Here is a 26,938-nt window from a genome sequence, read left to right as displayed (position 1 = left end):
GGGCAGACTCAAGAAAAATGTCAGGAAGTATTTTTTCACGGAGAGAGTAGTGGATGCTTGGAATGCCCTCCTGCGGGAGGTGGTGGAAACGAAAACGGTAACGGAATTCAAACATGCGTGGGATAAACATAAAGGAATCCTGCTCAGAAGGAATGGATCCTAAAGAGCTTAGACGAGATTGGGTGGCAAAGTCGGTGGCGGGAGACAGAGATGGTGCTGGGCAGACTTATACGGTCTGTGCCAGAACCGGTGGTGGGAGGCGGGGCTGGTGGTTGGGAGGCGGGGATAGTGCTGGGCAGGTACAAATCAAGGTAAGGTATGCACAAAAAGTAGCACATGTGAGTTTATCTTGTTGGGCAGACTGGATGGACCGTGCAGGTCTTTTTCTGCCGTCATCTACTATGTTACTATGTTACTATAATCTTGATGGCTCATAACAAATATTCTTTTAAATATTGTGACCCCTCTAATCAAATAGCAATAAAAACAAGACATAACTTAGGGGGGGGGGGGGTCAATATTCAAAGCAATTTAAATGGATAGGAGAGGCTCCTGGCCAGTTAAATCGCTTGTGATGGGCTATCCGCTAATATTCAGTGACATTAAGCCGGTTATATCTCAAAAAAGATATAATGGAATTAGAAAAGGTTCAAAGAAGAGCGACCAAAATGATAAAGGGGATGGAACTCCTTTTATATGATGAAAGGCTAAAGAGGTTAGGTCTCTTCAGCTTGGAAAAGAGACAGATGAGAGGAGATATGATTGAGGTCTATAAAATCCTGAGTGGTGTAGAACAAGTAGAAGTGAATCAATTTTTTACTCGTTCCAAATGTACAAAGGCTAGGGGGACACTCAAGGAAGTTGCATGGAAATACTTTCAAAACAAACAGAAGGAAATATTTTTTCACTCAATAAATAGTTAAGCTCTGGAACTTGTTGCCAGTGGATGTCATAACAGCGGTCAGGATACGTAGGTTTAAAAAAGGTTTTGACAAACTCCTGGAGGAAAAGTCCATAGTCTGTTATTGGGATGGACATGGGGGAAGCCACTGCTTGCTCCGGGCTTGGTAGCATGGAATGTTGCTACTAATTGAGTTTCTGCCAGGTACTTGTGACCTGGATTGGCCACTGTTGGAAGCAGGATACTGGGCTAAATGGACCATTAGTCTGACCCAGTATGGTTATTCTTATACTCTTATGCATATCTACACTAAAGCTGTAGCCAGATATTTTGTGGACAGTTCGTGGGCATAGTGAACACTTATGCAATAAAATGCCAATATTTAGCACTTATCCACCTAAGTTAACTGGACAAATCAGACAGCATAAAACTCAGTCCTATTTTTGTCTGATTTCACTCAAACGGTTATATGCTGAATATTGCACTTAACAGCATAAGGGATAGTTGCCCTATACACAGGGCCGGTCTTAACAAGTGCGGGGCCCTATGCAGACCAATTTGGTGGGGCCCCCACCCTAGCTCCACCCCATTGATAAGATTATTCCATTTTTAGAACATTTTTTTATTTACGAAATTTCAAATAAAGACAAATGAAGCTAAACTTGTACAAAAAAAACCTGATTGAAATAATAAGCACAATGCTATCATGAAACCTCCCCTCCCCAGAAATTATTCAGTTCAAGTCCACTACAATTAGTAGCGGGCCCAAGCCGGGGGTGGATGCTGCGCCGGTGGTGGCAGGAACGGAGTGGCCGAGCCGCGGGAATGGGGATCATCTCAGGCGACTAAGGCGAGCAGCGGCGGAGGTCGGAGCGGAGGCACGAGCGAGGGAGAGTTGAGGCGCTGCGCGGGGCCCCCTTAGGCGTGCCGTGCGGGGCCCCCTTAGGCGCAAGGCCCTATGCGGTCGCCTTGGTCGCCTCTGCCTAAGACCGGCCCTGCCTATACAACTGACTATTCAATGCTGGTGCACTGACATGGCCTGGCATTGAATATCTGGGCATAATGTCAGCAGTGGCCAAATAAATCGGTTGACTGTCGCCAGGAAAATATTTACCCCTTAAATTTCACTGCTCCACTGGCAGCCACTGTTCCAAGCCTAAGAGATTATCATCCATTTTTATATCAAAGAACAACTGGAGAGAATCACAGTGATTTATAATTAGGGCTTCTGATTTTATGTTTTAATGTATAAATGCTGATAGAATACTCCCTATGCAAAAAAAAAAAAAAAGAAAGGTATCTATTGGATAAACATCTGAAAACACTTTTTCTCCTAGTACTCTGCTGTTCCTCATCTTGCCTATTTTAGATCCTCCATTCTGGTTTTATGCTATTTCTGTTTTGATCATTCCTCAGCTGTGGAAATCAATGTATTTGATTTAGCTGGAAAAGATACCTTGCAATATTACCTGCACTATAAGTAAGCACAGATTTTTTTGTAACTGCAAAGAACCCCTCATTAGCTGGAAAATCACCACCTCTTTTTACATTTTATAAAACTAAAGGGGGGGGGGGGGAGTTAACTAACCTGCGATAAAAGTTGACCTTTTACTGCAACTTAGTTTACTACAGGAGTCACTAATCTGTGGTAATACAGACCGCACCTGGAGTATTGTGTTCAGTACTGGTCTCCGTATCTCAAAAAAGATATAGTAGAATTGGAAAAGGTACAGCGAAGGGCGACGAAAATGATAGTGGGGATGGGACGACTTTCCTATGAAGAGAGGTTGAGAAGGCTAGGGCTTTTCAGCTTGGAGAAGAGATGGCTGAGGGGAGATATGATAGAAGTGTATAAAATAATGAGTGGAATGGATCGGGTGGATGTGAAGCGACTGTTCACGCTATCCAAAAATACTAGGACTAGAGGGCATGAGTTGAAGCTACAGTGTGGTAAATTTAAAACGAATCGGAGAAAATTTTTCTTCACCCAACGTGTAATTAGACTCTGGAATTCGTTGCCGGAGAACGTGGTACGGGCGGTTAGCTTGACGGAGTTTAAAAAGGGGTTAGATAGATTCCTAAAGGACAAGTCCATAGACCGCTATTAAATGGACTTGGAAAAATTCCGCATTTTTAGGTATAACTTGTCTGGAATGTTTTTACGTTTGGGGAGCGTGCCAGGTGCCCTTGACCTGGATTGGCCACTGTCGGTGACAGGATGCTGGGCTAGATGGACCTTTGGTCTTTCCCAGTATGGCACTACTTATGTACTTATGTACTTATGTACTAATACAGCAGCACAGTGCAGAACTTCCCAAACTGTGGGTCAGGTCCCCAAATAGGGTCACAATACCCACATCTGGGGTTGTGACCTAGGTGGGCTCTGCATAGGCACATCATCATTCGACACATCTGGGGGTGGAGTAGGGGGTGCCAATCTTATTTGACCACAATCATGGGGTCACAAACAGAAAAAGATTGGGAAGTACTGGGTTAGTGACTCCTGTGATACAGGATGATAAGCCTTGCAAACTGCATCGTTCTGCTCCCTGAGAGCATTGGTTAAAAGGGCCAGTGTAGTAACAACTGAAGTGGCTCCCCTCCCCTCTCCTCACGCCCTCCCCAAATATACCCCTGAACCTACCCCCCCCAACAGTGGCATCTCTACACAGAAATAGCGACGGGAGCGCCGCCTCCTTCACTGACGCTGCCGGAACCGCTACGGAGGTACATTTAAAAAGGAAAAAAAAAGAAAAGGGATGTTGGGGGGAGGGCGAACGAGGTGAGCATGGTGCGGCGGCGCCCCCCAGAGGGAAGCGCCCCCTTGCCATGCTTACCTCGCTTACCGTGTTGACACGGCCCTGGCCGCGTGGATTCTATAACAATGTGCGTAACTTAACAAGCTAATGAGCGCTGATAACAGCACTTAACAAGCAATAATGAGCAGTAATTGGCACTGATTAGAATTTCAGTGCACAACTCGCTAAGCGTATTCTGTAATGATGTGCGCCAAACGTCTAAAGCATCCAGGCAAAAAGGGGCATGGCAAGGAAATGGGCATTTCATGGTGTTCTGAAATTCACATGCCTAGTTATAGAATATGGCCCAGTGCACCTAAATCTACATGCTGGGATTTGCGCCACCTTTTCATTGGTGTAAATGGTTGCACATAGATTTAGGCGCTGAAATATCAACTAAGTGTATTCTATAATCGGCACCTAAATCTAGTGTAAGGCCTCCACCACCGGGAGACTCTTGGAAAAGTCTCCTGCACCGGGAGACTCTTGAGTCCCTCAGCCCTTTAGCTGAGCTATGTGCTGTAATCCACTGCTAAAGAGCACACGGCAATCCACAAGGTCTGATCATTATACTTTATTGTAATCCCTTTGTGTCAACTGCTCCTCCAAAGGTAGTTCCCACCACAGCATTTCTCAAGAAGCATAGCAGTTCAATAGCATAGTATTCAAAACAAAACATAAAAAACCCAAAAGGTTCCAAAATCTCAGCAGTTCATATAAAGCAGTTATGCAAAGCAATTCTTCAAACAAAGTAGCTCAAAAAGGGCTAAAACTCCCAGCAGTTCATGTATAGCGGGTATGCAAAGTAATTCTCCAAACACGGTAGCTCTAGAAAGGGTTCAAACCCTCCCCAGCAGTTCATGTATAGCAGTTATGCTGAAAACCACCACTCCTCCTCTCTCCCTTTGAAAAGAAATCAACCTAGGGAGAGTGCAAGGGTCCCTCCTGAACCAGGCCAGCACTATACCCTGACCACCACCCGCATGACCCTTCCATGGTAAACCGGTTCTCTCAGCTCCACTTGTGGGATAGCCACCTTTCCCCTTCTTCTACCAGGCTCTCCTCCCAAGCAGCCCTCTCCTGTTTCACCTCCTATCCTTCCAGTTTAGTCAGAGCAGCAATCTCCATCTGCTCCTCTTGCTCTAGTTCCTCCCCCTTTTCTTCTCCTTGCCAGTCCATAGGTTCCTCCACCCATTGCTCAGCTGCTCTCCATTTGCTTGATTGGGCAGGTTCAGAACTCCTTCCCTCATCCTGGCTCTCTGGGACAGGTTTTTCCAACTCCCTTCTCTTGCCCTTCTCCTGACCACCAGGTTTTAGTTGACTTGAATGGTCGCGTCTAAATTTTAGTTATGGGAATGGGTGCTATGTGTGTTCTATAAACTGTACCTAACTTAAGACGAGATTTATAGAAAAGCACTAAGGAAACCTTTTACTAAGGTGCACTGAAAAATGGCCTATGCAGTGGGCGCAAGTTGGTCCATTTTTCAGTGTGCCTGCAAAAAACGCCTTTTTTTGAGGCTGAAAATGGATGTGCAGCAAAACTAAAACCAGTGTGTGTCCATTTTCAGCCTGAGACCTTACCACCACCCATCGACTTAGCGGTAAGGTCTCATGCATTAACTGGGCGGTAGACGTTAGTGTGCGTACACTGCCGATTATCGCTGGGTAAGCGCCATGCGGTAGAAAGTTTCTACCACATGTTTTGGACGCAGGTCAAAAATGGAATTACTGCCCGGGACACACAGTAGCCGGGTGGTAGTTCCAATTTGATGTGTGTTGAACACGCGTAGGCACCTATGCACCTTAGTAAAAGGGCCCCTAAGTGCGTATTTTTCTGGGCTGAAAATTTCATGCAGAAAAAAATACACCTAGGCATATTCTCTAAAGCATGCCTATATTTTATAGAATAGGCTTAAATTTCCACACGGTATATACAGAATATGCCGAGTGCCTCTCCATGCGATCAAATTTAGTCGTGGCCATTTACGCCATGTTTTACTTGGCATAAATCCCGATGCCTAAATTAGGCACAGAGTGGGTGTATTCTATAACAAAGCACATAGATTTTAGAAACGCCCAAGCCCTGCCCATGGCCACGCCCCTTTTTCAACTATGTGACTGAATTTAAGCGCACCATGTTTCAGAATACACTTAGCAAACTGTGTGCATAAACCTTAATTAATGCTAATTAGTGCTGATAATTGCTTGTTAACATTCAATTAAGAGCGCTAATTAGCTAGTTAACCAATTAAATTACACGCACTGTTATAGAATATACTTTGATTTCTGCACGGAAATTACGGCACGATATATAGAATCCTGGGGCATATATAGAATCTGATCCCAAGCGTAAAGTTGGGTGCCCAGTTTTATAGAATTAGGGGGGTCAATGTGTGTTCTGCTACTTTAGTCTAAATTGGAGATAGAAAAGCTTACCTAAAACTTATAGACTTATAGACTCAAGAAGCTAAATACTCCGTTATCAAGTCTAGGATTGAAGGGGTTTAAAATACCAATTGCCAGCTCTTCTCCATACCTAAGGGTCCTGTTTCATTCTCCAGTTATGTCCTCTCTGTATTGTACTATCACCTGAATTGGACATATTTTGTGTTTTTTTCTTTCTTTCTTTCCTAATAAAATTCAGAAGGTATGAAGGATTAATGGTGTCTCTTTGGGAGTTGTGGTCACCAGTGATTCAGAATGAAGCAGTTCTATTTCCTTAGTGCTGTGGACCGACTTTAAGTTCACTGAATGCAGTGTTTGCTTTTCGAGGAGGCATGGGTTATCAGTTCTGGACTAGACCCTTGTCAACTTTCGGGGGCCTTTTACAATGCTTTAGTAAGAATTAGCCTTAGGACGCCCTTACATGGGTCTTTCCTGCACGCTACGGCTATTTTACTGTGGACATTAAAAAAAAACCTTTTTCCTATTAATTTTATTTATAGCTGTGCGGTGTTACCATTAGCACATAGCCATTTAAAAAAAATTACCAAGTGAGTCCTTACCGCCACCTATTTTGGAGGCGGAAACGGCTCCCATTAAATGTGTGCTAACCAGTTAGTGTGCAGTAATGTAGATGTGTTAACTGGTTAGCACAGAAGCACTAACTCTGTGCCCCTGACATGCTGCCTCAAAATAAATTCCCAAAAAATAATGCGTGGTTAGTGCGTGCACATGCCAAAACTAAAATGGGGATGCTTCAGCGCATCCTGCATTAGACTGATTTTTATTTTCTGCATTAAGCTCGCATTATCACCTAACGCAGCTTAGTAAGACACAATTTTTAATTAAAGTGTATAAAGAGGTACTAGGAGATTTATTGAGTGTTATTGTGAATAAATATCTGCTCAGCATGCGGGAAAGACCCATGTAAGGGCACGTTAAGGCCAATTCTTACTTCAGCTTTGTAAAAAGGCCCCTAAGTGACTTGTCAAGGTCACAAGAAGCTGCAATGAAAATCAAACTTGATTCCTCAGGTCCTCAGGCCATTGCAGTAACCATTAAGCTAGTCCTCCACTGATCAAGTTATAATGGCATTTGGAAGTAGTTGGCCCTAGCTTTTCTGGACATTTCTTCAGCTCTGTGGACCACTATGGATTACTGCAGAAATTAGTTAAATTTTGGCATATTCACTTCATAATTTGCTGACAGAATACAATAAATCAACATAGTGACTCATAGTTCAGTGCCAGCTACAATATAGAGGATGTCCTTCAGGGTTCTGCCCTATTAGCAGTTTTGTATAACCTCTACATCTGTCCATTGTGTGATGTAGTTATAGACTTGGTAATTTATGTTGACAATATCGTAGTGTTTTTGCGTGTTAAGACAGACCTGGGCAAATAATATTAACCTTAGGGGGATGGTCATTACAGAAATCTGAATTTGGAAAGAATAGAGATAGTGGTTATTCACAAAATTATAACCGCTGATATTGCTGACAAGGTTGATACAGCTAGCCAACAAATGTATATCCAATAAGAAGTATGATATTTAGGAGTCCCCTTGGTCTCATAATTGACCTTTAAGTTTCAGATTAAGTTGATTATTAAAAACACATTGTACAAATTGAGGATACTAAGAAGGCTGAAGCCATTCTCGGAGACCCATGACTTTCAAACAATGTTACAACAGTTCGTCTTGATACCTCTGGATTATTGTAACATTTTGTATTTAAGGCTGACACACTCCACTAAAAGCTTTGCAGCTCATTAAAAAAAAAGTGTGGTTGCACAGGTTGTGACTGAAATGAGAATGCGTGACCACATCTTTCCTGTTACACTAGCTTCTGATTAAATGGTGTGTGTGTTTTAAAAAGGAGGTCTGACAAAGGAGTCTAAAGCACTGACATCAAAAAGTGATTTGCCTATTTCAAAGCATCACCACGTGAGTAATTCTAGTTATTCCCAAATAATTGCTGAACCAATTATACTCAACATACAAAATAATTGAATTCAAAATAATCAAATACAATTTCAAAAAAAGGAACATAAGAGTAGCCATACTGGGTCAGACCAGCGGTCCATCTAGACCAGTATCCTGTTTTCCAAACAGTGGCCAAGCCAGGTCACAAGTACCTGGCAGAAACCCAGATTGTGGCAACACTCCATACTACAAATCCTAGGGTAAGCAGTTGCTTCCCATGTCTGTCTTAATAGCAGATTATGGACTTTTCCTCCAGGAACTTGTCCAAATGTTTTGTTAAACCCAGATATACTAACTGCTGTTATCACATCCTCCGGCAAAGAGTTCCAGAGCTTAACTATTCGTTGAGTGAAAAAATATTTCCTCCTATTTGTTTTAATAGAGCACTCTTCCTCATTCATCAGTCCTGAAAAACTCCTCAGACAACTTAGGGGGCCCTTTTACTAAAGGGTTGCCATGTGGCAACCCAGAACTACCACCAGCCAGGGGCGTAGCTACGTGGGGCCACAGGGGCCTGGACTCCCCTGCTGATGACCCTCTCGACCCCCCCTCCTGCCGCAAACCCTCCCCCGCCGTCGCCGCGGGCTATCTTTGCTGGCGGGGGACCCCAACCCCCACCAGCTGAGGTCCTCTTCCTTCCCACGGAAGGCTTCGTTCTGTTTCTGACGTCCTGCACGTTGTGGCATGCAGAAGATAGATTGCATGAGAAAGGAACCTTTAGTGACTGTTTTCAAGCACAAGTACTGGTCAGCTTATAGTGTTAGAAGGGAAATGATATTACAATGAAACAGCGGCGTACCAAGGGCGGGGTGGAGGGGGCAGTCCGCCCAGGGTGCATGCTGCTGGAGGGGTGCAGAGAGCATCCGCGCTCCTGTCAGCTCCACTGGTTCCCTGCTCCCTCTACCCCGTGAGGCTGCTCCCAGCAGCTAAGAATGCACCTGGGGGGGGGGGTCATTGTGCCAGGGGGGTGTCGTGCTGCACATGGGGGGGGGGGGGGGGGGGTGCCCATCGGTGATCTGCCCTGGGTGGCAGCTGACCTAGGATCATCACTGCAATGAAATGAAATTTATATATTAGAAAATAATTTGAGAAATGTATTGCTCTTGATTGTAAATTTTCATAGCATATAGTCCTCACATTCAGTAACATCAATGTGCTTTTTTATTCAGGATGTGCATCAGGCTAGTATAATGTCCGCAGGGTAGACCACTGTCTGGACTCCTTTACTCTATTTTAGTAAGAATTTATGGGGCCCTTTTACTAAGCGGCAGTAGGGCTACCGTGTGGGTAATGCACGCTGAATCAGCACTACTGTGGGGGGCCCCGAGGTGTACTGCGTTATTTCTGAGATCAGTGCATACTGATTTCTGTGCTAGAAAATAGAAATTATCTTCTAGTGTAGGGAGTGGAGAGTGGGCATGCCCTGCAGTGATCAGCTAGCCTGTGGCCAGTGCCGCTCGTTGCCCAATTACTGCACGATTAGCGCGTGAGCCCGTACTTCCTACTAGATAGGTGGCGGTAAGGACTCATGCAGTAATGGCCACACGCTAATTTGGAAATAGCACGTGGCCATTAATGGCACAAATAGAAATTCATCCATTTTTGAACAACGCTAAAGAGTGGCTGGAGAGTGTGGGAAATCCACGTGCTATTTGCAGAGCTGGCCACATTTATTGTGGTTTAGTAAAGGGACCTCTACATCATGCTTGTCGAATACGAAACAGGAAGCATCTCAATGCTATTTTCTCTTGTATTTGTGCACAGTTTGGGTAAACATAAAAAGCTGGTAATCATGATTTTTTTTTCCACATGTTCTTACAAAATTCCTATCTTAGAGGATATTTAACTACATTTGCATTGACTTGGGAACCTAAATGTGCCAGACTTGTTGAGAAGTCCTTGTTAAAATGGCTCTCCCAGTTGTCAGCCTCTGCTTGTAATTCCTGGGACTGGAGGGTAATAACCTGTGGGTTTAGCAGAGGTCTGCAGACTGCGAGTTGTGACAATCCCCAGTGGGCCTCATTGGTTCACATTCACACAACCAAACTTTCGCATTTGGTTTTGCGGGCAATATGTTTCAGCAGCATTTTTGGTTTCAGTAGAAAGTGGTTAGACAGTTTGGGTAGCAGTTTCTGTTTCGGCTGAAACTAAAAAAAGCAGTTTCAGTCGGCATCTAGCACATGCTACTCTATAAATGGCGCCCATGTCTGAGCACTTTTTATAAAATAACACTGAGCCCCCTCCAAAGGGACACCATCTTGTTGTGGTGGAGGGGCTTGTGTGTTTCCATAACTCAGAGGGCTATGTTGTAGGGTCACCCATATCAGACAGACCTCTGAAGAGAATCCAGACAAAGGGTGTCCAAACCTGCTGGAGGACCAAGATTAGTGCCACAAGATGTTGCGTTGGACAGAGCTCCGCGATCATCAGAGGTCTTCTGGCTCTGAGATGGGGACGAGAAGGGAAAACCCCAGATTTACCCTTCCAAGCCCAAGGACCCTCCCCACATTGTCCAGCCAGTCTTTGAGAATCACAGTGTCCATCCAGTAACGGAGGGCAGTGTGGCTGCAGGCGGCCCCCAAAGGTAGGGGCAGAGCTTAGAATATACATTGGATACACTGATGTGTGACGTTTACCTCCGCAACACAGAAACTCTCCGGCTGGGACCTCAGGAGAGTTCACTATCTGAGAAAGAGTATGGTTTGATACTCCCATGGAGGGGAACATCCTGGCGGCATCTTCCCTGGTTTAGGGGAATGGGAGGAGTGTTTGAGTGGAATAAACAGTGTCATTGTCCCTCTGCTGGTTAACTGAGTCTGTATGTGGAAGATCTGAGGTCATGTTGGACTGACTATGAGATGCCTTTAAGATAATGAACTCTTCTATATAGATGACATCTTTAATTATCTACAGTACTTCTTCATTATGGTATTACTGCCAATCTTGATCTGGGGGAGCATCCAGAGTTAATATGCTGGTCATCTTAAAGTGACTCTTTGGATTTAATGGTTCTTCTAGAGAATTCCATGGATTTAGTGACCTTAAGAACTTTATCGCTAACCTTTCTGCTGGAACCTGATTGGATTATGATGTTGGAATTATGCCTTGGACATATGAGGGATCTGTTTATGGGAGCATTGTCCAGTGCTTTCTCGTGATTCAGTTTTTGGACCCAACTCAGAAGAAGGGACATATTGGCCTTAAACTATTGAGTCCTGGTTTTGGGTGGGATAATTGACATTTAAACAAAAATGTCCTTGTTTCTGTTTTATACTATATGATGGATAATGTTCTCTTTCCCTCGACTCTAAACAACTTCAGGATTCATTTCTTTTTTTATAATGGAGAAGGCTTTCTAAATGTTTTGACAGGTCCCATGGTTAATCCTTAACTGACTTGCTATTACTCCGTTGCCTCTATGATATTAAGGGGCCCTTTTACAAAGGGCTTGCCGTGCTCCAATTCTGAACTAGTGCCAGGTTACAGCAGGAGTCCGACAGTAGTTCCCAACCCCAGCACACGCCATTTCTGGTACTACAAAAATATTTTCTATTTTTGTACTGCCGGGCAGTAGCGTAGCCAGACCTCAATTTTTGGGTGGGCCTGGGGGTGGACTGGGTGGGCATGACCCACATATTTCCTCTCTGTCCATCCCCCTCCCGTAAAGATAAATACCTGAGCTGGCAGGGATCTCCGGGCCCTGCCAGCTGAAGAATCTTCTGGAGGCCCCCAAGGCTTGAGAAGTCTCATCCCTGTGCCAGTCACCAGCGTGGCGGGAAGCAGTGTTCAGCAGCGTTGCCTGCATGCCTGCCTTTAAAAATAATTCATCTCCCCAGGCTCCACTGCATTTACTTCTTCGCCCATTGCAAAGCGCTGCCGTTCGCCCAGGCAGCTCCGCTCCCCTTTGCCGCGTCCGGCCAGATGGACACGGCAAAGGGGAACGGAGCTGCCCATGCAAACGGCAGCACTTTGCGACAGGCAAAGAAGTAAATGCAGCGGAGCCTGGGGAGACAAATTATTTTAAAAGGCAGGTAGGCAACACTGCTGAATGCTGCTTCCCGGACCTGGCGGAGCCGCGGGAGAAAAGGCAGCGACAGCAGCAGGATGTTGGATGGGCGGGCCTGGAGGGAAAGTGGCTGGACCTGGGCCCATCCAGGCCCGCCCGTAGCTACGCCCCTGCTGCCGGGGCTTACCCGGCGGTAATCAGGCAGCACCTAAATAGGTGACAGTAAGGGCTCCCCCTCAGAAATGACTGCGTGGCAAGTGGTTCACTTACCGCATGGCCGTTACTTTTCAAAACAAAACACCGCCCTTTTACCTGTTGCAGTAAAAGGGGGCCTTAGAGTTTGTCAAAAACATGTGCCAATGCTACCACAGGCCCCCTTTTACCGCAGCTTGGTAAAAGGATCCCTGTTTTCTCTTTTTCTATATTGCTTTACCTTATTTTTGGCCCTTCTATTGTGGACTAATATTTGATTGTCATTTCCTCTTTTATATATCTATATCTATATATTTCCTGGTTTTTAAAAAATTTTATTTCTTGTCATTCAGTTTGGATTATTGAGGGCCCTGTTTACTAAGCTGCGCTAGAGGCGTGCTAGCATTTTTAGCATGCGCTAATGATTAGCGCGCACTAAACGCTAGAGACACCCATAGGAATATATGGGCATCTCTAGCATTTAGCGTGTGCTAATTTTTAACACACCCTTAAAATACTAGCGCACCTTAGTAAACAGGGCCCTGAATATATAATATATTAAATTTTATTTTAAAAAATAGCACTGAGCGCATTTTGTATTCATTGCCCAAATTTGGTCCCCATTTAGGTTTAAATCTTTTTTTATTGCCACAAAAATCCATGCAAACAGATGTAAAACTTCAAACATATCACAAGACAAATGCAACAAAAACATTCAACCTTCCTAGAATCAGCAATGATTATTTTCTCCCCTTTTTATAGAACCCCCCCTATATGGATAGTATTAGGTTGTTCAGTCAGGTTTTTGGCCTGATGTGCTGCATAATTTTTAAAAATACCTGAATAGAGAAGTTATACTTTGAACAGCTGCCAGTGAACATATAACTTCTTTTGAATATCAGTTTGATTCTTATTATACTCAGGATAGAAAGATATTAGCAAGCGTATTAACAAATGCCATTGATGCTTGTTTTTACTGTTGTTGTAGCCTTAATTTTTAGTACCTGCATTCCCTTTTTCTCCTTTTTCTCCTTTCCTGCCATCTCTGCCATCTCTTCCTGGGAGACCAATTCTTCCATGAGGTCCAGGTGATCCGTTAGCTCCTGGAGGACCCGCTGGGCCTGGCAAACCTGGGATGCTACAAATATACGTTGGAAAGGTTTTTTCCCCCTTCAGCTTGTTGTTCAGTGGTTGTCCACTTGTATAAAAGGTGAAGCTTGCAATATAGAGTAAGATCAACATTCTTGACTCTGGAAGAAATACATTATATGTTAACACTAATAATGCACAGGCACAATTATTGCTTGCTTTAAAGACTATGGGCCCTGTTTACTAAGGTGCATTAGTGTTTTTAGTGCACCTACACTTAGCGCGCTAACCATGTAGGCGCCTATAGGGATATTGTAGGCACGTGCATGGTTAACGCGCATTAAAAATGTTAATGTGCCTATAACGCTGCTTAGTAAACAGGGCCCTGTGTTTGTAGAATCATTCTCTCTGCCCTGATTAAATAAATACAGTTTCAGGCTACTACCCCCATCCGTATTTCCCCTCCTCCTTACTGCCTGGACTATCAATAAAGGCTCCTTCAAGAATATTAACAGACATTTCCTGTTCTTCCTAGAAGTTCTTTGCAGACTTCCTATCCATGACTACCATAAGCTACGGGACCATGCTCAGATCCTGAACTAGAACCTTCTATATGGTAGCCGTCCATTTGAGCAGTAGGCCGAGAACCAGGGGAGCCTGCTTTAAATCCCCCTGCAGCTCTCTTGGATAAGTCACCTAACCCTCCATTGTCTCAGGTACAAATAGATTGTGAGCCCTTCTAGGATAAAAAAATACCTACTGTATCTGATTGTCTTTGACAGCTTGCAGACACTATATGAGAAATTAAATTCTAGCTCTTTGGATCATCTTTTGTGAATAATAGTACGTTTTTGTATAAATCAGGGATAATCTCCTCATCTGTCTTCATGGAAAGCACCATTGCTGAATCCTGCCCACAACAAAAAGCATTTTGAAAGGAAGCTAGCTAAGCTAGTAAGGACTGGATCTACTGGAGTGAAGATTGTTCCCCTCAATGCAGCTAAATTTACCTTTCTGCATTCACTAGACCTGGCCTTGGCAAAAACAGGCCACCTTAAGAACAGAGAAAAATCAAAAGAACAAAGCATATAGATTCGATGTTCAGATCTATATATACATTTTCACATGTGCAGTAGGCACTAAGTATGTGGGTACTTATTTACATGCAGCTAATGTTCACTTTGAATGTTTTAACACCATTGACCCTCAATCCACATAAATACTTACAAAACCATCAACCTTAAGTGGATAATCCACATAATACCAAACAGCTCATATGGAAAGAAAAAGAAAAAGCCTCAGAGGTCCGTGCTAAAACAGCACCCTAGCGAACCAGTCTGTGGAACGCTCCTTTTTTGCTGTGTAAAAGCTCTCCTGGGGCTGTTCCCACTAGACCTCAATCTATCATTGGCAAAAAACCCTCTCCTCCAAGTTTATTAAATGTATTCAGCCAAAAGCTATTTTCATTATTTACCATTACCTTTATGTATAAAACACATTAAACATGCAGCGCACTTATCTGTACCCAATGGGGCCCACTTCACCCTCAGGCTTCTTCAGGGATATAGTGCTGGAAATCAAAACAGACAGTAAGACATTACAACCCAATATATTATACCGTTTGGTATCCAGCATGGCTTACTCAACACTTCCCTTTAAAGTCCACCATTTTCTTTCCGGGTTCATCATAATGCGTCACCGCTGACCCTGAATATATCTGCTCAACTACCAATTGGTAACCACTCGACATCCTGCTAATAACCAATCAAAACACCTATTCTATCCAAACAGCCATTCACAATCAAGCTCACCACGTGTTGTATCAAACATCAAAAAGAAGAACCAAGAAAAAGGAAAAAAAGAAAAAATAAGAAAAACTGATTAAAGAAAAGCGGCCCACTCCACTGCTACATTCAAACGCTCTGGTTCCAGAGATCCGAGTCTGTGTATCCAGTGTTGTTCACTGCGTTTTAAAGACTTGCCTCTGTCACCACCTCGTATCAAGGGCGGTATTTGTTCTATTACCCAACACTGAATGTCATCAAAATTATGTTTAAATTGTACAGAATGTGCCACTAGTGGGGCTGTCATTCTCTGATTGTGAATACAGGAACGATGCTCACTCAATCTAATACTTAACCTCCTAATGGTTTTACCTATGTAGAGTTTTTCACATGGGCACTGTAAGGCATACACCACAATATCCAATTGACAGTCTGTCCTGCTTCTAAGTTGAAATTTTCACCATTCAAAGGATTTACAAACTCTTGACATTCTTTCATAACAGCTCAGGCTTTACATTTACCACATCTGTGATGTCCCACTTCTAACCCCGGGGTCCTCACTTTTACCGCAGATGGATACGCGGGACTTAACATCTCTTTCAAATTTCTCCCCCTCTAGAAGGCAACTCGCAAATTATGTGAGTAATGAAAATAACTTTTGTCTGAATAAATGTAATAAACTTGGAGGAGAGGGTTTTTTGCCAATGATAGATTGAGGTTTAGTGGGAACAGACCCAGGAGAGCTTTTACACAGCAAAAAAGGAGTGTTCCACAGACTGGTTCGCTAGGGTGCTGTTTATCATGGACCTCTGAGGCTTTTTCCCTTTCTTTCCATATGAGCCCTTTGAAAGTTTGAAAATGTAGCTACAAGGTAAAAACACCAATGAAGCATGAATCTAGTACCTATGTGGGTTACTCAAAAATTGTCCCCACTATGAATAAATAGAATAGAACTGGAAATGGTAGGAGATAGAAAGCCTCTCCAATGTACCCGCTAGCAAATATACAAAGAACCCATGGGAAAGTACAAAAAGAAACTCCACTTACTGCTTTTAACAGAAAGTTATTTATATAAAAGTGTTATAAAAACTAAAAATAGAAACTTGGTGGATATCAGTGTAATAACATCAGTACAGTCATCCCAAACTTTTTTATTTGAATGCTGAAGTAGATTTTACTAGTTTTTGGTCAGTGTGAGCTTTTCATTCAGATGATTACCAAAAAATCAAGTACTATGTATGCAATTAATTTTAAGCATAGCAGCTCAGTTATTGATAGGGAAAAAGCTGTGTGTTCATATTGATGGCAAATGGCATCTGTACACTGAAGTTCCATCAGGGCAGGATTAAAGCATAGACAAATTAGGCATGTGCATAGAGCTCAAATGTTTATGAGGGGCCCTTTGAGATGTGCTAATTCTATAACTCCCAAGGTATATTTTTGCCCTGGTGTGTCAGCTGCTGGCAGAAAGAAGAGTTACAGGTGAAAGACCAAAACAACCTTTGATTGTAGAGAGGTCAGTCTGTTCTCCCTCTTTCTAGAAGTGTACAGCGCTGTGTACATCTAGTAGCACTATAGAAATGATAAGTAGTAGTACTACTACTATTACTACCACTTACCATTTCTATAGTGTTACTAGATGTACGCAGCGCTGTACACTTGAACATGAAGAGACAGTCCCTGCTCGACAGAGTTTACAATCAAATTAGGACAGACAAACAGGACAAATAAGGGATAAGGGAATTACTAAGGTGGGAATGATAAAACATGGGTACTGAACAAGTGAGTAATCGTTAGGAGTTAAGAGCAGCATCAAAAAGGTGGGCTTTTAGCCTAGATTTGAAGACGGCCAGAGATGGAGCTCGACGTACCGGCTCAGGAAGTCTATTCCAGGCATATGGTGCAGCAAGATAAAAGGAACGGAGTCTAGAGTTAGCAGTGGAGGAGAAGGGTGCAGATAAAAGAGATTTACCCAGTAAACGGAGTTCCCAGGGAGGACTGCAGGGAGATAAGAGTGGAGAGGTACTGAGGAACTGTAGAGTGAATGCACTTGTAAGAGAAGTTTGAACTGTGTATGGAAATGGATAGGGAGCCAATGAAGTGACTTGAGGAGAGAACTAATATGAGCATAGTGACACTGGCGGAATATAAGTCATGCAGCAGAATTTTGAACAGATTGAAGGGGAGGGAGATGGCTTAGTGGGAGACCTGTGAGAAGCAAGTTGCAATAGTCTAAGTGAGAAGTGATAAGAGTGTGGATAAGGGTTCTGGTAGTATGCTCAGAAAGGAAAAGACACATTTTGGTGACATTATAGAGAAAGAAATAACAGGCTTTAGCAGTCTGTTGAATATGTGCAGAGAAGGAGAGAGGAGTCGAAGATGACCCCAAGGTTATGAGCTGATGAGACAAGGAAGATGAAAGTGTTATCCGATGACCCCAAGGTTATGAGCTGATGAGACAAGGAAGATGAGAGTGTTATCCACAGAGACAGAGAATGGGGGAAGAGGATAGATTGGTTTAGGGGGAAAGATAAGAAGCTCAGTCTTGGTCATGTTTAGTTTCAGATGGTGGTGAGACATCCAGGCAGCAATGTCAGACAGGCAGGCTGATACTATGGCTTGGGGTCCTGCTGAAATTTCTGGTGTGGAGAGGTAGAACTGGGAGTCATCAGCATAAAGGTGATACTGAAAACCATGGGATGAGATCAGAGCACCAAGGGAGGAAGTATAGATGGAGAAAAGAAGAGGTCCCAGGACAGATCCCTGAGGTACACCAACTGATAGTGGGATAGAAGAGGAGGAGGATCTACCAGAGTATACAATAAAAGTACGATGGGAGAGATAAGAAGAAAACCAGGAAAGAACAGAGCGAAAGAACAGAGTCCTGAAATCCAAGTGAGGGCAGCATATCAAGGAGTAGGCAGTGATCAACAGTGTCAAAAGCAACAACTAGATCAAGAAGGATGAGGATAGAATAGAGACCTTTAGATCTGACCATTGGAGACTTTAGCAAGCGTTGTTTCAGTTGAATGAAGAGGGCGAAAGCCAGATTGAAGTGGATTAAGAAATAGCTTGAGATGAAAGAAAGTCAAGACAATGGCGGTGAAGAGCACGTTCAAGTAGCTTGGATAGGAAAGGGAGGAGGGAGATGGGACGATAGTTGGGAGGATAGGTAGGGTCCAATGAGTAGTGTGGAGTGGTGGGACTACAGCATGTTTGAAGGCATCAGGAACAGTCACAGTGGAAAGTGAAAGATTGAGGATATGACAGATAAAAGGGTTGACAGTAGGATAGATAGTGCTAAGTAGACGGGTGGGAATAGGATCAGAGGAACAGGTAGTTAGTTTCGAGGAGGAAAGAAAATGTGCAGTTTCCTCATCAGTGATTACAGAAAAGAAAGAAAAGGAGGCAAAGGTTGAAGGAGGGTTAAGAAAATGGACTAGGGGACGAAGAGGTGGAGGTGACTTGGTTGAGAATTAAGGTTTAATCTTGTGAACCTTATCATGAAAGTACTCAGCCAGAATGTGGGGAGAAAGTGAAGGGGAGGTTGGAGGTGAAGGCACTTTGAGGAGAGAGTTCAGTGTGGCAAAGAGACATCGAGGGTTTGAGCAAGAGAATTTGTGAACTGGATGTAGTAGTCCTGTTTGGCAAGTGAAAGAGCAGACTGGAAGGAGGTCAGCAAGAATCTGAAATATATGAAGTCAGCATGGGCATGGGATTTCTGCCAAAGGCATTTGGCAGAGCGGGTACAGGAACACAGGTAGCGGATTCTAGAGGTCAACCAAGGCTGGGGTTTGGTACGCCTTACAGAACGGGGAATTCGAATGCCCAGAGAGACAGCTGGCACACCAGACTGAACCTTAGAACATTCATTGGTTGAATAATGAATAACATCCAAAAAACATGTGAGGCTGTTGGGGTTGAGAGGAATCAGAGGGCTGTGAGCGAGTAAACAATAGTATCAACTTCTGCGGGTATGGGTGGGGATGGTGGAGATTAATTGTGGGAATGGGTGGGGATGGAATGAATCTTAGTGGGTACGGGTGGGTATTGGTTAGTTCCATTTGGGATGGGCAGGGATGGGTGAAATTTCTGTCCCTGTGCAACTCTCTCTAGTGCTAAGCTTCTGTCTTTCTTTTACTATAAGCACTATATTCAAACACAATCTTGGGTGATAACTAAGGTCCTGAAAAAACAAACTTTCCTTGCTGAAACGAAGCATAAAATGGTTAAATGGTAATAAAGTGGATGAGAAGCTAGGTAATAGTATATCCTTTAGTTACCTAACTGGCATGTTCAACAACTGAAGACTTATTAGATTTTGACAATGCAGTTATTCCCAGCAACAACACTGATGTAATACTCTTCAGGAATGTGGATTTCATGAAGGTCACATGAGTGCTGAGGGGAGGGAGGGAGAAGAATGCAAGAAACTTTCCCAAACTGCAGAGACAAATCGCACCATGGGTGGCATTCCTTGTTCTGGCCAGATCCCATGTAATGCTGTCTATATCTATCCTTGAGCAAATTGCTACTGTTAGTTATTCTGTACAACTGTCAGAGACTTAAGAAACAAACAAATTCATTAATTATGTTTTCTTTGAAGCAAGTTTAGAAAATTGTTTCTTCCCACCCTCCCCCTTTTTTTAACATTGAAGTAATAATAACAAAACAGAGTCTCGAGTGCAGGAGTTCCCTGTGCCAAATGGAAGACAGAATGAATAAGCCAATACTTAAGTGATGAATTGGAATGGCTGTTGAGCGGCTTCCATGAAAATATTAGAGAGCATGACCATCTGCTCTTGGGAATCTTAAAAACAATTTTTTAGCAAGCATTTTAAATATCTAGGGGCCCTTTTACAGAGCTGCAGTAAGCACTAACGTGTGCTTATTGCAGCCAAAAATGGTGTACCATGGGGTGTGCTGAGGTGTCCTAATTATGTCACTTGCGTGCATTACCCATGAGCTAAAAAGTCAAATTTATTTTTTGTTATGGGGGCATGTCTGGGACGGAGAGTGGGCATGTTCTAATTGATTATCACAGCTAACATTGTCACGCGCTAATCGATTAGTGCGTGCTTAGTGCATAAGCCCTTACTGCCTACAGAATGGGTTGCGGTAAAGCTCATGCACTAATCTGTTTTAATGGCCATGCAGCTATATGCTAATGGTAAAATTAGCATGTGGACATTAACACAAATAAATAGGAAATTCGGCCATTTTACCTCAGCACAGGAAAGACTCACATAGGGGCTCAATAAGGCCACTTTTTACTGCTGTTTGGTTTTACCGCTTCATAGTTTTAAATGTTATCCAGAACAACAGAATTTTCAAGCATAACTTCCCAATATATTTGATACTTTCATAACCTGGGTTTGTAATGTAGATACCTTGTAGAGCTGGAGTTTGAAATGTAGGGGTTTCCTCAAACATGTCTCTTACTAGAGGTATCAGAGCCCTTTTCTGACTGATAAGATAGAAGAAAATAGGAGGTTAGTGATAGAGACTCTCTCTAGTAGGTGGGGTCTTTAGAAAGTCGAGTATGAAAAAAAACATGAGCCCTTGTAATCTGAGTTCCTTCTTTTTCATCTCATGTTCTGGGAAGGTCACTGGAACTTTTCTTTCCATTGGTGCTGCTAAACCTCAGAAGCCTAGGACCCCAGTGGACTTCCTCCCCATTCATAAAGAACCTAGGGAGCATGAGAAACCAGTATATCCCACTGTGAGGGGGGTTTATAGAACTTTGCCCCTCAACCTTAAGAATAGTCCCATAGATAGCCTGAGCCACCTTAAGAACACTAGTCACACCTGAGAGGAAGTGAGCCAGGAGGAAGGGTGGACCCAAAACCAGGAAGTATATAAGACATGGCCTGACTGAGGTTAAGGAGGCCTAAAGAGAAGAAGGAGTCAAAGCCCCAGTGTATGTGACCACCTATGATTATGAATTGTGACCTGGTTGAGGTAAGCTACTTTTTCTTTTTGTTTCAGTCTGACAAGCCTTGCTCTGAGGTCTGGCTGGAGCCAGACCCTAGTACTTGGAGAAGAACTGAGAAGGACTCCCAGGCTGTGTTTGGGGTGGGGCCGCCCCAGCAGCCACAGACTGTGCTTGAGTCTTGCTAGTCTGAGGCCTGCTTAAGACTGCTGATTGAATTACAGAGGCATTGTCTTTTGTGCCTGGTTCTGTGATGTAATAGGCCTCAGGATTAAACTAAATAAAACACTTGTTTTCACTTATATCCCTTGTCCAGCTGTGTTATTCCACAGGCCCACCCTTACCTCTCGTTCGGGGTGTCACACCCACCTATGCTGAACTTGACCCTATCTGCTAGCCAGGTAAGAAGGAGCCACAGGAAGAATATATAATTTAAATATAAACCTTATTCATAGTCTGGATCTGGCATGTTCTGTTTTATTTTTTCAATGTAATTTTGATTCATCCAGCACATTTGCTTTTTTTTAGCCATGGTTCTAGTAACATAGTAGCCAACAGCAGATAAAGACCATAATGGCCGATCTAGACTTCACAGTCAGGTGGTTAGGGTTGTAACTGTTGCTCCATGCACATTACCCCTATTCCTTGGAAATCTGTCCTAAAAATGTGCTCTGTGTGTTTATCTTTATGGTCCATTTTTGGGGAAAAAAAACGTCCAAGTGAAAAATACACAAAATCAAGCCATTGGGATGTAGGAGGAGCTAGCATTCTTAGTAGACTAGCCAGACAGACATCCCAGGAGAGCAATGGGGCACCATAGGGAGCACTGCAGTGGATTTCAAATAAATGCTTTCAGGTACACATCTCACTGCTGCTCCCTTATTTTGTCTGCTGAGACCCCCAAAATCCACTACCCTCAACTGTACACCACTACAATAGCCCTTATCGGTGAAGGAGGCACTTACATGTGGGTACAGTGGGTTTCTGGTGCTTTTTGGAGGGCTCACAGTTTCCACCACAAATGCAACAGATAAGGGGAAGTGTGGGCCTGGGTTTATCTGTCTGCAGTGCACTGCACCCACCCAGGGCTGCCAAGAGGGGGGAGGGGCAAAATTCCCCGGGCCTGGCCTTCAAGGGGGGCCTGGTGCCGGGGTCTCTCTCTTTCTCCTGACGGGCCCCAGTGATCACGTCCCAACAGGAGCAGGGGAGAGCACTCTGGCACCAGGCCCCCCCTCCAGTGCTGCTCTTCACTCGCCTTTACCGCCATGGCTGCTTTTCCCCTCAGGCGCATGCTTAGTTGACAAGAAAAATAAGCAGCCACAGGGGCAGGGCAGACATGGAGTGAAAAGCAGAGCTGGAGTCTTCCGCTGGCGGGGCCTTGGGATCCCCCCAGCCCCAAGGTTGGCAGTGGCGATCCAGGGGGCGGCAGCGACGATGATCTGGGGGGTTGTGGCGGTGATTTGGGAGGGTGGCTGTGGCAGCAGCCCTGCACTCACCACTAGACTACTCTGGGGACCAGCATGCTGCTCTAATGGACCCTAGTATTACATCAGAGGCTGGTAAGTAATGTTTTTAATCACTTTTTTTTTTTTGGGGGGGGGGGGAAGGTGGAAGGAGATTAGTGACCACTGGGAGAGTATTCCCTCCAGTGGTCATCTGGTCACTTAGGGCACTTTTTTGTGGCTTATTCATTGATAAAACAGGTCTAGACCAAAACGTCCAGCTTACAGCTCTGAATGTTTTTGTTCTGTTCCATTATAGCAGAAAAATGTCCAAGTGTTAGGAACGCCCAGATCCCACCCTAAGCCTGCCCCTGCCACGTCCCCTTGTGATTTGAACACACTTCTGACAGACTTCATAGAAAAATGTCTAAATTGGTTTAAAAAATATCAGTTTGGACGTTTTTGTGAGAAATACATCCAAATGCAGATGCCAATGAGCCCCATGGTGTGTGGGGAGTAGCACTGAAGAACCCTCTTGGTACATCATTCACTGACTGCTTCGGTTATTTTTCCCTATATATCTGCCTTAGTTCTTGAATTTAACTCACCTTGATCTACAACTGAAAAAGGTATGAGCTAAATCCAAAATTCCTTCCCTTTTGTTGCCAGTTGGGGAGGTGGGGGAGGATATCTTTAGAATGAAACAGTGGCCAACATCTTATAGCTTCTCAGAGTTTCCCATAGACAGCAATGGGGATTTTTCAGAGGGGGCCCGGTTTTCTGGAAATACTAAATCAATGATTCTGGTTTTCAGGTCTATTCAAGATATTCACATGTTCTTCCTGCTTGCCAAATTTGGTGAAGTTCTGTCCTTTTTTTTTTTGTAAAGTTATTGTGCTTAAGGACAGATGGACATTGATCTCTCTTACATAAATGTTTCCAGCATTCCATTTATTGGAAAGCATAAAAACATGCAGTGTTGGAAGAGGAAAGTAAAATAAAATATAAACAGAGAGGGGAAGTTATAAATAAATAGGACTTAAATAAGAGCTACAGACTAAAACTGGAACATTTGTTATTGTTTGAAACAGATATTTAGTTTAGTTCAATTTATTACCCACATTCTTAGAAGAATATGAACTAAAGCAATATATTGCATAGTAAATAACAGTAAGCTAGGATGGCCAAGCCAACTTTCAAATACTAGTTGTTGGTGAAAGTTTGGGCACCCAGGTCAACTTGTATGATTCAGTGAGTCCCCAAGTGAACAGAAGCTGATACAGCCTCTACATGGTAGAAAGTTAGATTCTGGTTTGTTATAAACTTTGTTATCCAGTTATATTTTGTGAGAAAGTTAAATATGACATTTTTCAACATTACTATTTATTTACAATTGTTTTGCAGATTCAGAACGAGTAACAGTGAATATGGTGGGTATGAGACAGGAATAAAAGTTTGGATGTAGGAGATGACCACTGAGGTGGAGGAATGCACAGAAACCCCACGAGAACACCACAAAGTCCAAAAAGAGTGGGGCACTGAGGATGGCACTTCACAAAGGACACAGCTAAATATAAATGATGGTAAATGTGCAGGAAATACAGGAGTTATTGAAAAATAGGGAGGAAAAGACCTCATCAAGACTAAGACCACTAAAGTAGGAGTGCATACTTTTTTTTTAAATTTGCCTCTTAATGTGGTCGGTCAAAAAGTCATCATTGGTCAACAAAAACCTTCCTTATAAAAAAATTTGGAAGATCCAATAATCGTCCAAAACTTTGGGGAGGTACCACAAAGAGCAAATAAAGTTTTGGACAGTTATTGGATCTTCCCAATTTTTTGGGATAGGTTTTGGCACACTCTTATGCCTAGAGTGTAAAGTCGAGTTTTGAATTTGCCCTTATAATTTCATTGCAGCAGTGATCAAGTTGATATATCCTGCCACTTTGGGTTGGGTTGGGGGGAGGAGTGGATTGATGTTTGGAAAATAGGGTGCCTACTATATAAGTTTTGTTGTTCCCCTTTTTTTTTTTTAATTTGAGAAGTCTTTAGTCAAATTCAAAAACACAAGGAACAGCAAAACAAGTACAACTATCAAGAGGATCAGCAAGGTGGCACCCTGATACAAACACTTCTATTCATGTTTTTGTTTTTGGAATAGATATAACAAGAAGGAACTCCCCACCACAAGCCAAGGGACCATCGAGGAAGGAGTACAAAGACCGAAATGATCTTCCATGCAACACTCGAGGACCAAGCTCCCCTAACTTAATTTCCAAACAAACATCTAACAAAAGGAACAGTGTAATATAAAAGGGCTACAAATAGACTCCTATTTAGCTAAAGTATGTTTGTGTTCATCCACCAATCGCTCCATCTCACATGTTCCGAAATTGAAAACGTGTGTGTGAATTAGTGATGTTGCCATGAGAGGCCTTGGGGCCTGGCCCCCCCCCTCAGTTTGGGCTCAGGCCCCCTCCAAACCTGCAGCACCCTGTGAAAGGGCTGGTGGGTATGCTGAAGTCCCACCAGTCAAAGAAACTTGGTGTCCAAGCCACTCCTTCCTTCTTGTGCTTCTGCTGTAATTCAGAAATCAGCAGAGTGCCTCTAGTCACTGATGCTGGGACTCCCTGAGCATGCTTAGTTCTTGTGCGAACTGAGCATGTGTGAGGAGACCAGCAGCGGTAGCTGGAGGCATGCCATCGACTTCTGCATTATAGCAGCAGCACAAAGAGGAGGAGAGTGGCTTTGGCACCAAATTTCTTTGACTGGTGGGACTTCAGCATACCCGCCAGCCCTTTCACAGGATGCAGTTTTGGTTTCGACCAAAAGCTATCAGAGTTTTGGTGGCAGTTTGTGTTTGGCCAAAACTGAAAAAAGCAGTTTCGATCAGCCTCTAAGCCACTGTCACTTCAACTAGATGAAGTGAAAACAGGGCTAGAGCCATTGCAACTGCTAGAGCATGACATAGTCTACTTCTGTTTGATGTGGAGAAGTTGCTGTATATAGGACATAAAAAGATTGCCAGATACACTAAAACTTGCCTATATGGGAGAGACATAGTAAGACTATATAGTACATTAATTATACCATCACTGGAAAGGTTGCTATCTACATTATGCACAGTAGTATTGTGTCCATGATATATACTTGTCAATGAGTCGGTATATATTAAGAACATAAGTACAGAATATTAAGAACATAAGTGTGGAATGCTAAGGGTGGTCCATTCCAAAGAGTAAAAATGAAGGCTAATGAGTGAGATTTTCCTCCTGGTGCATTTGGGGTATAAATTTGGCACACTGGTAAAGAGACTGAGGCCTTTTATTGGCTACTTTTAATGGCAATAAAAGGTATCATCTTATTTTTTTTTTCCTTTTTTTTTAATTTCTATTTATTACCGTTTAAAAGTGGATTAACATGGCTACCACTTTACCCTACAATTAATATGAAATTCAAAATAAAATACTTTTTTCTACCTTTGTTATTTGAACAATTAATGTTTCCATTCACTTTGGTCCCAGGGTCTGTTTCTCACGCCTTTGTAGGGTCTCCCATCTATCTGACATTTCTTTGCTTTCCATGTCCATTATCTTTTCTCTGCACCCCTATTTATCCTGTCCAGCATCTCCTTTCGGTGTTCCTGTCCCTATCCTACCAGCAGGTTCCTCCTGGTATCCTTATCTCTCCCGCTTTCCAGTATTGCCCCTCTGTGTCCCAATCTCCGCTCAGTGTTCCTGTCCCTCTCCCTCTCCTACTCCCAAGTTCACCATCTGTCCACCTGGTGTCCCCATCTCCCCCATTTTCCAATATTGCCCCCCTGTGACCCAATCTCTGCTCTCTTCTGACATTGCCCCTCTCTAGTGTTCCCATCTCCCCTCCCCTTTCCATCACTACTCCACCCATGTGTCCCCATCTCCCCTCCCCTTTCCAGCATTACCTCTTCTGTGTGCCCCCATCACACCTATCCTTTCCAAAATTACCCCCTGCATGTCTCCATCTCCCCTCCCCTTTCCAGCATTACCCCCCAGATGTCCCCATCTCCCTTCCTTTCCAACATAACTCCCATGTCCCCATCTTCCAGTATTCTCCCTCTGTGTCTCTATCTCCCCCTTTTCCAGCATTATCCCCCTTGAGGTCCCCATCTCCCCTCCCCTTTCCAGAATTACCCCATGTCTTCTCCCCTTTCCAGCATTATCCTCCTATATCTCTCCCTCCTTTTCCAGTAGTGTCCCTCTGTGTCCCCATCTCCCCCTTTTCCAGCACTGTCTCTTTGCATTCCACAATCCCTACCCTCTTCCTGTCCACCGTTGATTCTCTGCACGTACCACCTAAACGGAAAACAGAAGATTACATCAGAGAAGGTGGG

The 26,938-nt window shown here is 43.5% G+C and overlaps 1 protein-coding gene and 1 long non-coding RNA gene across 8 annotated transcripts in view; one reads left to right on the top strand and one right to left on the bottom strand.

The window, feature by feature from the left end:
• Positions 1–26,938, bottom strand: part of C1QTNF7 (C1q and TNF related 7) — a 105,175-nt gene that overhangs the window by 18,381 nt on the left and 59,856 nt on the right. For 2 of the 7 annotated variants that reach the window (XM_030191196.1, XM_030191197.1), the window contains exons 2-3: positions 14,892–14,981; positions 13,327–13,572 (exon numbers count right to left, since the gene is read on the bottom strand). In XM_030191196.1, the coding sequence (XP_030047056.1) occupies positions 13,327–13,572; positions 14,892–14,910 (265 nt within the window). In that variant the 5' untranslated portion in view covers positions 14,911–14,981. Of the gene's footprint in view, positions 1–13,326; positions 13,573–14,891; positions 14,995–15,029; positions 15,113–26,938 lie in introns of those variants that run through there. The other 5 variants (XM_030191201.1, XM_030191200.1, XM_030191198.1 and 2 more) reach the window with 4 other exon arrangements.
• On the top strand, positions 21,085–26,012 carry LOC115461417. Its single transcript, XR_003940709.1, has 3 exons — positions 21,085–21,156; positions 23,974–24,152; positions 24,731–26,012. It is a non-coding gene; the product is annotated as an uncharacterized LOC115461417 (long non-coding RNA).

This window comes from Microcaecilia unicolor, chromosome 2 (genome assembly GCF_901765095.1).
Source record: "Microcaecilia unicolor chromosome 2, aMicUni1.1, whole genome shotgun sequence".
In the NCBI taxonomy this organism is placed as follows: domain Eukaryota; kingdom Metazoa; phylum Chordata; class Amphibia; order Gymnophiona; family Siphonopidae; genus Microcaecilia; species Microcaecilia unicolor.
Note: the sequence above shows the minus strand (reverse complement) of the source record. Positions and strands in the feature narration are given on the sequence as shown.